The sequence below is a fragment of the Coregonus lavaretus genome, assembly GCF_964263955.1.
Source record: "Coregonus lavaretus genome assembly, chromosome: 11".
Lineage (NCBI taxonomy): Eukaryota > Metazoa > Chordata > Actinopteri > Salmoniformes > Salmonidae > Coregonus > Coregonus lavaretus.
This window is the reverse complement of record NC_139998.1, coordinates 54,483,528-54,496,066: the sequence shown is the minus strand read 5'-3', so window position 1 is coordinate 54,496,066 and position 12,539 is coordinate 54,483,528. Positions and strand designations below refer to the sequence as shown.

Genomic DNA, 12,539 nt, shown 5'->3' with positions numbered 1-12,539 from the left:
ATATAAAAAATACTAAAAATAAAGAAAAACCCTTGAACGAGTAGGTGTGTCCAAACTTTTGACTGGTAGTGTACATATTACCTCAATTACGTCGACTAACCGGTGCCCCCGCACATTGACTCTGTACCTGTAACCCCTGTATATAGCCTCCCTACTGTTATTTTATTTTACTACTGTTCTTTAATTTTTTTTATTTTTTAAAACTGATCAATTTTTTACTTAACACTTTTTTTCTTAAAACGTTATTGTTGGTTAAGGGCTTGTAAGTAAGCGTTTCACTGTAAGGTCTACACCTGTTGTATTCGGCGTGTGGCAAATAAAACTTGATTTGATTTGATTTGAATCAGATAAGAGGAAATTGCCTCGGATCAGGGAGCAGGCCCAGGACAATGAAGATGGACGGGGTGTGATTCTGATATCTAGCTAACCAAAGAGAGGACCATGGACATTCCACAGGGGAGATAAGGGAAACTCATTTGGGTCATAAAATGTATAGGTCCTGAGCTACAGGCAGTTAGATTTGAGTAAGTCATTTTAGGCGAAAATTGACTCATTTCATGGCTCATATTATAGCACGTCTATAATTTAATTATCAGCCTAAATATTGTATCAGACACGAGATAGAGGATAAACATAACACAAGTTATATACCAAATGATTTGGGGGGGAGAGCTGAATGGGGGGACATTGGGACACCTGTTCCTTTGTGTTCTGAGTTGAACCCCCAGCTCATTTCCATAGCCCAGTAGGTGTATAGTCTGCAGAGCTGTGGTACACTATCGTCCGATGCCCACTGGTTGCACTTGTTGCATAGGTTGGTACACCACAGCTCTGGGGTGGAATTTCTCCTAGGTACAGATCTAGGATCAGCTTCTAGGGGCAACGTCACCCTACACCCCAGCCATTTACTGTGGCTCACGCCTGTTTTGTATCCAACCACCTGCAGGTAAAGTAGCTCTGTACCACAAGAGTTCACATGCTCTACTGACCACCTCATTTGCCCCAAGGTTTATGGATCTCACTCATGTTATTCTCTGTTGCTAGGAATATTTCTACCACATTTCTACCACAGTTTTCTTTTCTTTTTTTATCCTATGTTTAGTTTGATTGTAGAATCAAGAAATCATTGAATCCTTGTGTCACTTCTAAGGATTCAGAGATCTTGGTGTCAGGAGAATTGTGTTCAAAGTTGAAAATAGTCTGGAACTGTAAGATTTTCTGTGGATTCTCCAACAGCAACTTATGATATGATTTTTTTTATTTTTTTGGTATTTTTTTAGTATCCCCATTAGCTGTTGCAACAGCAGCAGCTACTCTTCCTGGGGTCCACACAAAACATGAAACATGACATAATACAGATCATTAATAGACAAGAACAACTCAAGGACAGAACTATATAAAAATGTTTTAAAGGCACACATAGCCTACATATCAATACATACACACAAACTATCTAGGTCAAATAGGGGAGAGGCGTTGTGCCGTGAGGTGTTGCTTTATCTGTTTTTTGAAACCAGGATTGCTGTTTATTTGAGCAATATGAGATGGAACGGAGTTCCATGCAATAATGGCTCTATATAATACTGTACGCTTTCTTGATTTTGTTCTGGATTTGGGGACTGTGAAAAGACCCCTGGTGGCATGTCTGGTGGGGTAAGTGTGTGTGTCAGAGGGATTTTCAATATATTAATGTTTCTTATAAAAAGAAGAAGTGATGCAGTCAGTCTCTCCTCAACTCTTAGCCAATAGAGACTGGCATGCATAGTATCTATATCAGCCCTCTGACTACAATGAAGAGCAAGACGTGCCGCTCTGTTTTGTTTTGACATGACACTACATCAACATAAGCGGTTAACTATGCAAATTAGTCTGTATATACTAAATCTGTTCCAGCAGGTGAAGAGGTGCCATCGATGTGTGTGAGGAAGCAAAGCTTTGCTCTAGACAGTTCTTCAGCCATAGGATCGAAACTGTCAACAGTAGTTTGCAAGAACTTGAAGCTTGCTGTTTGATGGTAGCCAAAGATTTTTCCGAAATGGAGGTAAATAGCTTTCATTCTAATGCCTTTTGTGACAATCGGGGGATGAACGTTACATAAGTTGTGTGCCTGTGTGTTGCATTTTAATGCATTACTGTAATTGCTCCAAACATTTGTTACAGTAGGTGTCTTTTGTGGTAAATTATGTTGTGAATTCATAAAGTAATTAATGGTGTTATACACATTGTGTTAATTATCAAACATGCAAAAAACAATGTACAGAATATCTAATATACCATTTGACCTTTTACCCTAATAGGTGCATTTTTGTACACCTTTATTATTTCAGTCTCGACGATGGTCGGTCAGTCCCCACCAGGTTCTGTTCATCCTCTGCTGCATGATGGTACAGGGTAGGTACAGCTTGTACACGGGAAAATAATGAGTAAAGTCAACTAAATTATGTTAAGTAAAGTTAAAATATTCTATTTGAGTAACAGTTTGTGTTCATTTATTATTTAGTTTTATGTTTACTTTTTTATATTACTTGGGGTAGCTGTTACCTTAGCGATTAAGTTCATAACATAATGTATTTGTAGGGTTGCAGTCAATTAATTTCACTGTCAAATGAAAAAGTAGGAAGGTCTTCATAATTCTAACAAGATTCTAATAATGATATCTCCTATACGCAAGATCCCCATCAATTGGCAAAATGAAGGACTTTTCACTAAGTCCATTAAAGATAATCAGACACTTTACGTCATTTATCAGACGCTCTTATCCAGAGCGACATACAGTAGTGAGTGCATACATTTTCATCCCGGTCCCCAAAGGGAATCGAACCCACAACCCTGGCTTACAAGCGCCATGTTCTGCCAACTGAACCACACGGGACCATATCTAAAGCAGGATGTAAAGCAGCATGGTTACCATTGTTTCCCCAGTGCCATGCCTGAGATGTAAGGTAGTGGTGAACTGCACCAACCCCAACACCATATCCCTTCTGGCCGCACTGGAGAACGTCATGACGTTGTCCTCCATACGACCTGTCATGAACCTCTCAACCCCCACCATCATCAGCATGCACTTCACTCTCTACGGCATCCTGGGTGTGGTAAGGAGTAGGACATCAAGTCATCCCTTTCAATTAGTTCACCCGAGAAACCATCCGATTAAAATCCATCAAATTCTGTGACATGTGTATCTGACATACTATATTGTCATGAACGTTACTCTACATCATGTTTTGTAGACCTATTTAAAATGTTGCTTTATTGCCATTACTTTGTATCCTACAACAAAAAGTAATTCTCTTTTCAGGAAGAAAAAGAACAACTGCTGTACACCTACATTTGGCTGGTGAAGGTAAGCGTAATATTTTTGTATTTTTGTAAGTATACGTACACAGTGTATGGGAGTCATTTTCAATGTGCACTCTGGTTTCCGATTCTCCTAGAGCACCTGTGTTAAGAACGTTACTTCACATTGCTTCATATTTGTTAGGGCACACAACATCCATTCACCAATATGTACTGAATAGCAATAGTGATTTACATTTGGTTAAAACTAAACATCTCTGAATGTAGAACAATCCTAAACATCATATTATAATTTTGAATGCTGCTTCCAAACATATTGTATGTTTGCTAATGTGTTGTTTTAGGAGTGGGAGAATGAATTTTTCAGCTGGGACCCAGTCCAATGCGGCACAACCGAGATTTCTCTCCCCAGGGAAAGGTTCTGGTCACCAGATGTGGTAATCAATGAATTGTGAGTTAAACATCTCTATAGTATACAGTGGGGGAAAAAAAGTATTTAGTCAGCCACCAATTGTGCAAGTTCTCCCACTTAAAAAGATGAGAGAGGCCTGTAATTTTCATCATAGGTACATGTCAACTATGACAGACAAATTGAGAAAAAAGAATCCAGAAAATCACATTGTAGGATTTTTAATGAATTTATTTGCAAATTATGGTGGAAAATAATTATTTGGTCACCTACAAACAAGCAAGATTTCTGGCTCTCACAGACCTGTAACTTCTTCTTTAAGAGGCTCCTCTGTCCTCCACTCGTTACCTGTATTAATGGCACCTGTTTGAACTTGTTATCCGTATAAAAGACACCTGTCCACAACCTCAAACAGTCACACTCCAAACTCCACTATGGCCAAGACCAAAGAGCTGTCAAAGGACACCAGAAACAAAATTGTAGACCTGCACCAGGCTGGGAAGACTGAATCTGCAATAGGTAAGCAGCTTGGTTTGAAGAAATCAACTGTGGGAGCAATTATTAGGAAATGGAAGACATACAAGACCACTGATAATCTCCCTCGATCTGGGGCTCCACGCAAGATCACACCCCATGGGGTCAAAATGATCACAAGAACGGTGAGCAAAAATCCCAGAACCACACGGGGGGACCTAGTGAATGACCTGCAGAGAGCTGGGACCAAAGTAACAAAGCCTACCATCAGTAACACACTACGCCACCAGGGACCCAAATCCTGCAGTGCCAGACGTGTCCCCCTGCTTATCCCTCCCGTTGTCCTAGGGTCAAAATGACCCGCCACTGTGTTGAACCAACTTTATTTAATGTTTATATTTTTGGGATCATTTGTGAGAAGGAGTCAGTGAGACTTTTAAAAAAGTATCACTGCCTCCTTCTCACAAATGATCCAAAAAATATAAAAATTAAATAAAGTTGGTTCAACACAGTGGCGGGTCATTTTGACCCTAATACAACGGGAGGGTTAAGCCAGTACATGTCCAGGCCCGTCTGAAGTTTGTTAGAGTGCATTTGGATGATCCAGAAGAGGATTGGGAGAATGTCATATGGTCAGATGAAACCAAAATAGAACTTTTTGGTAAAAACTCAACTCGTCATGTTTGGAGGACAAAGAATGCTGAGTTGCATCCAAAGAACACCATACCTACTGTGAAGCATGGGGGTGGAAACATCATGCTTTGGGGCTGTTTTTCTGCAAAGGGACCAGGACGACTGATCGGTGTAAAGGAAAGAATGAATGGGGCCATGTATCGTGAGATTTTGAGTGAAAACCTCCTTCCATCAGCAAGGGCATTGAAGATGAAACGTGGCTGGGACTTTCAGCATGACAATGATCCCAAACACACCGCCCGGGCAACGAAGGAGTGGCTTCGTAAGAAGCATTTCAAGGTCCTGGAGTGGCCTAGCCAGTCTCCAGATCTCAACCCCATAGAAAATCTTTGGAGGGAGTTGAAAGTCCGTGTTTCCCAGCGACAGCCCCAAAACATCACTGCTCTAGAGGAGATCTGCATGGAGGAATGGGCCAAAATACCAGCAACAGTGTGTGAAAACCTTGTAAAGACTTACAGAAAACGTTTGACCTGTGTCATTGCCAACAAAGGGTATATAACAAAGTATTGAGAAACTTTTGTTATTGACCAAATACTTATTTTCCACCATAATTTGCTAATAAATTCATTAAAAATCCTACAATGTGATTTTCTGGAGAAAAAAATTCTCATTTTGTCTGTCATAGTTGACATGTACCTATGATGATAATTACAGGCCTCTCTCAACTTTTTAAGTGGGAGAACTTGCACAATTGGTGGCTGACCAAATACTTTTTCCCCCCACTGTATATAGATACTGTGGGAGGTTCTACTAAGCTAACATATGGAACTGTTTTAAGATGGTCATACCAAGGATCATTTAGCTGTTTGATTTTGAACTTTAGGACCCTTTTAGGTGTAAATAAAATATATTTGAAAAAATTGGGGATGAAACATTGAATTTGGTCTTACTGCTATTAGCCCACGTTAAACACATTCATACATGGAAAAACACATAGTCAAAAAATGTATCAAAAGGAAGTTTGTTTTAAAGTGTCTGTACTTGAGAGATATAAGAAAGATCAGGAAATGTAAAAATGTTTTGACCCATATTTAGCCTCTTTGTTTTGGCATTAAAACTACTTCCATATATATATATATATATATATATATATATATATATATATATATATATATATATATATATATCCATTCAATTTTTAACTGGTACCAAGCTACCTTCAGACGAGTCTTGTGAGGCGTCAACCTACATGTACGTGTTCATGAGAGTCTCACCTTTCGATAGAGGTGTTCAGACGCTACAGACAGAAGTTGGCAGATCGGCTGTACCGACTTCAAACGAGTCTCGTGACACTTGTGGGGGTCGTAGAGCTAAATGGAGAACACCATCGTAGTGGTCATATTAGTTTGTTCGGACACTACAGACATTTTTCGGGATGTGTCTCAATGGTCTGACAAACACTGCTGTAGCTCGGCCACCTTCCACCGCAGATGGAAAAAACGGCATTGGCGGATGCGGTGGATTGAGACGCAGCCCATGCAAAGGAAACAGATATCTCTAATATAAACAGACAGATTTTGATGGGGATGTTTTATTATGCTAGTTAGTTTTCCACGGGGGCACAGACATTTTAACAAGCACTTCAATTGTGTCCCTTGATATTGCACTAGTCAGCTTCAATCAAGATTAAGAAATATAAAACATATGATTTATATCGTGCCCATGGTTTGAAATAGTCCCCCCATTTCACCCTGTCTCACAGTATGGATGAAAACAGAGCTCCCATCGTCCCTTATGTGTACATTAAGCACACTGGTAAAGTGCTAGACGCCAAACCTGTCAGAGTGGTTAGCTCCTGTAACCTGGACATCTACACCTTCCCCTTTGACGTCCAGAACTGCACCTTCACCTTCAGATCCTACATCCATCACGGTAAGATGTCAATGCCACCATGCTTTAGGACTTCTTTGAAGATAAAAGTCAGATACCAAACCCATCGCTCCTTCTCTCTCAAAAAACCTTCCTGAATCTCTTTTGCAATCTAAAATGATAGGTATGAAACATGTTGGTCCATTGAGTCCATTGGAGTTTTTATATATGACTCGGTGTCAACCAAGGTGTCAACCAAGGGATCCGTTTGGTATTAGGCCCAAGTTTACCATCCCCTCAGTACAGCTCATGTTCTGCTTCCATATAGGTTCAGCTCATTCATCCCAGTATGTCCCATTCCTTTATCTCCCCTGCAGTGTCGGACATAAGGATGATCTTAGGGAAGAAGGTGGAGGACATCCTGAAACATTCCAGGAGCGTGTTGTCCACTGAAGGGGAGTGGGAGCTGATGGACATAAAATCCAGAAAGTACAAGTTATCAGAAATCGATCAGGGAGAAAGCAACCCCTATGATGAGCTCTGCTTCTATGTACGAACCCAAAGCACTGCAATTTCTCGGACGCCATTCATTTGGCTTTACTACTACTGAACGTTGAGATCTCTATTTTTCTAGCGCTACTTTTGTTTCATAGAGTACTTCATGTTTCACACATAGGATGCTAACCCAGCTATTTATGGCTTTGTCTTATCTGAAATGGGAATCTACTGCACAACACCAGATCACCCTTGAAGGTTGTCTTTCACCATTGTGTCTCTAAACTGTAGATTGTCCTGAGGCGCAGAGCCACCCTCTACGTGGTGAATCTCCTGATCCCCAGCTGCCTCCTCATCACTGTGGATCTCTTCAGCTTTCTACTGCCTCCCCAGAATGTGGACCGCTCCTCCTTCAAGATGACCCTTATTTTAGGCTACTCAGTCTTCCTGCTCATCGTGAATGACCTGCTGCCCGTCACAGGAAACACCATCCCACTGATAAGTGAGTATGAAACATATGTACTGGAAACACCATATTTGTCGTAAGTCATAAATGTAGAGGTATATGTTTACTTTGTCTTATTGAATAACCTTGTTAGGTTAAGTGTCTTTTTTGAAGTCCACTTCCATTGTCCTCCTAAGAGTGGCTGAATATCTTCCTCTCTTCATATCCCTCTTCCTCTTGCCCATGCAGATGTGTTCTTCGCCATCTGCTTGGCTCTGATGGTGGCCAGCCTGCTGGAGACTATTCTCATCACTAACCTCCTGGTCGGCTCCAGTAACTTCCACCCAGTGCCTGGCTGGGTCCGAGTGCTCGTCCTGCGCTTCATGGGCACCCTCGTCTGGCTGCCTCAGAAATCCAGAGAGGACATGATCATCCTCAATCCAGTTGCAGGAGGTACCCCTGATCTGATCCCTCCAGGGAGTTACAATTATACAGACTTTTGGGCAATTAGCAGATACTTGTCTTGTCCAACCCAAAGCAATATAGTGAATGCATTCAATCACAGGCCTGAACAGTAACATAAATGCAGTTATCACCCTGAGAAATGTTTCCAGCATTTGACTAGGTCCGACCTTAGACAGAATTGTACTATCAACGTACATCAATAATTTATGTCTATAGGAGGTACATTCATAATTTCACCTTCCTCCCTTCCTTCCCTCTTGTCTCTAAGAAACAGACGTGAAAGTCTGCCCTCTAGTGATGCTGGAGAGACAGGTTCAAACAGGAGAACCAGGTGAGAAGGGGGCAGAGGCAGCCGATCCAGCCCTGGCGGAGCTGAGGAAGCTGGGCAATGACCTGCAGTCCATCCGCCTACAGGTGGCCCAGCATGTGGACGGGAACCAGATCTCCCAGGACTGGATGCAGGTGGGCTACATCATCGACCGACTGCTGTTTGGCGTCTACGGCATCTTCATCACCTTCAGCTTCATCGTCATCCTCAGCATTTGGAGTAATTCGTACTCCAGGTAAAAACAAATTGGTGGGTAAACGCCATTCGTTGTGAATAAAGTAACACTCCCTAAATGTTCTATGCATTTTTCCACAATAGGTGGCTAAATGTTTGTGTAAAATACAAAATGTGTGGAAATAGCGTTTACCCTCCACTACACCACTGCTTACAAGACTTAGGAGTCTGCCATGTTGTCGACTGCTGGTTAAACAATTACCTTATAATTACCATAACTTTAACAATTGTTTGTTTTATCTTCTGGCTGCACTGAGTAGGTGTGTTGACTGATATATTACAATATTAGAGGAAATCTATTTTCCTTTGTCAAATAAAAGTACTTTCACAAAAACCACTGTTTCATTAGTAACAACAATTCATTGGGGTTATCTGAGACGTTTTCTGAATTGTAATGTTGATGGTGGATCAATGTTGATGATGATCTCTCACACAAGACATGGATCAATGACATGGAAAGTAGGGGATCATCCAAAAACCACATCCTTGTTTGATTAGAGTGTAGACATACAGAAAGTATTATTTCAGTATTTTATTAGGATTCCCATTAGCTGTTACGAAAGCAGCAGCTACTCTTCCTGCGGTCCACACAAAACATGAAACATGACATAATACAGACTATTAATAGACAAGAACAGCTCAAGGACATAACTAAATGAATTTTAAAACGACACACATAGCCTACATATCAATACATCTACACAATATCTAGGTCAAGATAGGGGAGAGGCGTTGTGCCGTGAGGTGTTGCTGTATTTGCTTTTTGAAACCAGGTTTGCTGTTCATTTGAGCAATATGAGATGGAAGAGAGTTCCATGCAATAACGGCTCTATATAATACTGCACACTTTCTTGAATTTGTTCTGGATTTGGGGACGGTGAAAATACCCCTGGTTGAATGTCTGGTGGGGTAAGTGTGTGTGTCAGAGCTGTGTGTAAGTTGACCATGCAAACAATTTGGAATTTTCTTCTAAAAAGAATAAGTGATACAGGCAGACACTCCTCAACTCTTAGCCAGGAGAGACTGGCATGCATAGTATCTACAGTATATTACCCCTATGATTACAATGAAGAGTAAGACGTGCCACTCTGTTCTAATCCAGCTGCAGCTTAACTAGGTCTTTCTTTGCAGCACTTGACCACATGTCTGGACAATAATCAAGATAAGATAAAACTAGAGCCTACCTGACTTTTTGGAGTGTGGAAGAGCATCTCTTTATTACGGACATACCTCTCCCCATCTTTACAACCACTGAATCTATATGTTTTGACCATGACAGTTTACAATCTAATGAAACACCAAGTTATTTAGTCTCCTCAACTTGTTCAACAGCCACACCATTCATTACCAGATTCAGCTGACGTCTAGAGCATAAGGAATGATTTGTACCAAATACAATGCTCTTAGTTTTAGAGATGTTCAGGACCAGTTTATTACTGGCCACCCATTCCAAAACTGACTACAACTCCTTGTTAAGGGATTCAGTGACTTCATTAGCTGTGGTTACTGACACGCATATGGTTCAATCATCAGCATACATGGACACACAGGCTTTGTTTAATTCCAGTGGCTCGTCATTGGTAAAAATAGAAAAGAGTAGAGGGCCTAGAGAGCTGCCCTGCAGTACACCACAACCTACATGTTTGACATTAGAGAGGCTTCTATTAAAGAAAACCCTCTGAGTTCTATTAGATAGATAGCTCTTAATTCTCAATTCTATTAGATAGATAGCTCTTAATTCTCAATTCGGCAGAGGTTGAAAATATATAAAACATACAGTACCAGTCAAAAGTTTGGACACACCTAGTCATTCCAGGGTTTTTCTTTATTTTTACTATTTTCTACATTGTAGAATAATAGTGAAGACATCAAAACTATGAAATAACACATATGGAATCATGTAGTAACCCAAAAAGTGTTAAAAATATTTTATATTTGAGATTCTTCAAATAACCACCCTTTGCTTTGATGACAGCTTTGCACACTCTTGGCATTCTCTCAACCAGCTTCACCTGGAATGCTTTTCCAACAGTCTTGAAGGAGTTCCCACATATGCTGAGCACTTGTTGGCTGCTTTTTCTTCACTCTGCGGTCCGACTCATCCCAAACCATCTCAATTTGGTTGAGGTCTGGGGATTGAGGGGGCCAGGTCATCTGATGCAGCACTCCATCACTCTCCTTATTGGTCAAATAGCCCTTACACAGCCTGGAGGTGTTTTGGATCATTGTCCTGTTGAAAAACAAATGATAGTTCCACTAAGCCCAAACCAGATGGGATGGCGTATCGCTGCAGAATGCTGTGGTAGCCATGCTGGTTAAGTGTGCCTTGAATTCTAAATAAATCACAGACATTGTCACCAGCAAAGCACCCCCACACCATAACACCTCCTCCTCCATGCTTTACGGTGGGAAATACACATGCGGAAATTATCCGTTCACCCACACTGTGTCTCACAAAGACACGACTGTTGGAAGCAAAAATCTCCAATTTGAACTCCAGACCAAATGGCATATTTCCACCGGTTTAATGTCCATTGCTCGTGTTTCTTGGCCAAAGCAAGTCTCTTCTTCTTATTGGTGGCCTTTAGTAGTGGTTTCTTTGCAGCAATTCGACAGTGAAGGCCTGATTCACACAGTCTCCTCTGAACAGTTCTGTGAAGCATTTATTTGGGCTGCAATTTCTGACGCTAGTAACTCTAATGAACTTATCCACAGCAGCAGAGGTAACTCTGGGTCTTTCTTTCCTGTTGCGGTCCTCATGAGAGCCAGTTTCATCATAGCGCTTGATGGTTTTTGCTAGTGCATGTCTTAAAGTAATGATGGACTGTCGTTACTCTTTGCTTATTTGAGCTGTCCTTGCCATAATATGGACATGGTCTTTTACCAAATAGGGCTATCTTCTCTATACCACCCCTACCTTGTCACAACATTTTACATTTTAGTCATTTAGCAGACGGTCTTATCCAGAGCGACTTACAGGAGCAATTAGGGTTAAGTGCCTTGCTCAAGGGCACATCGACAGATTTTTCACCTAGTCGGCTCGGGGATTAGAACCAGCGACCTTTCGGTTACTGGCACAACGCTCTTACCCACTAAGCTACCTGACAACCTGCCTCACAACACAACTGATTGGCTCCAACGCATTAAGAAGGAAATAAATTCCACAAATTAACGTTTAAGATGTAACACCTGTTAATTGAAATGCATTCCAGGTGACTACCTCATGAAGCTGGTTGAGATAATGCTAAAAGCTGGCAAAGCTGTCATCAAGGCAAAGGGTGGCTATTTGAAGAATATCAAATATAAAATATATTTTGATTTGTTTAACACTTTTTTTCGTAACTACATGATTCCATGTGTTATTTCATAGTTTTGATGTCTTCACTATTATTCTACAATGTAATAAATAGTAAAAATAAAGAAAAACCCTTGAATGAGTAGGTGTGTCCAAACTGTTAACTGGTAGTGTACATTTTCTCAACAACAGGTTATTGTCAATAATTTCAAGGGCTGCACTGAAATCTAACAGTACAGATTCTACGAACTTCTTATTATCAATTTATTTCAACCAATCATCTGTCATTTATCTCAATGCAGTACATGATGAGTACCCTTCTCTATAAGCATGCTGAAAGTCTGTTGTCAATTTGTTTACAAGATATAGTATTGTATTTGGTCAAACACCATTTTTTCCAACCATTTGCTAAGAGCTGGCAACAAGCTGATAGGTCTGCTGTTAGAACCAGTAAAGGCCGCTTTACCACTCTTGGGTAGCGGAATGACTTTGGCTTCCCTCCAGGCCTGAGGACAAACACCTTCCTCTAGACTCAGATGAAAGATATGACAGATAAGAGTGGCCATAGAGTCAGCTACCATCCGCAGTAGTTTTC

The 12,539-nt window shown here is 40.8% G+C and overlaps 1 protein-coding gene across 1 annotated transcript; it reads left to right on the top strand.

The window, feature by feature from the left end:
• Positions 1–2,011: 2,011 nt before the first annotated feature.
• Positions 2,012–8,654, top strand: LOC311137601 (5-hydroxytryptamine receptor 3A-like; the record flags this gene model as incomplete). The annotated part of the gene is made up of 10 exons (XM_084172107.1): positions 2,012–2,041; positions 2,328–2,391; positions 2,923–3,092; positions 3,299–3,343; positions 3,642–3,748; positions 6,576–6,745; positions 7,060–7,232; positions 7,469–7,679; positions 7,872–8,075; positions 8,356–8,654. The coding sequence occupies 10 exons, from the start codon at positions 2,012–2,014 to the stop codon at positions 8,652–8,654; spliced, it is 1,473 nt and encodes a 490-aa protein (XP_084028233.1).
• Positions 8,655–12,539: the final 3,885 nt, after the last annotated feature.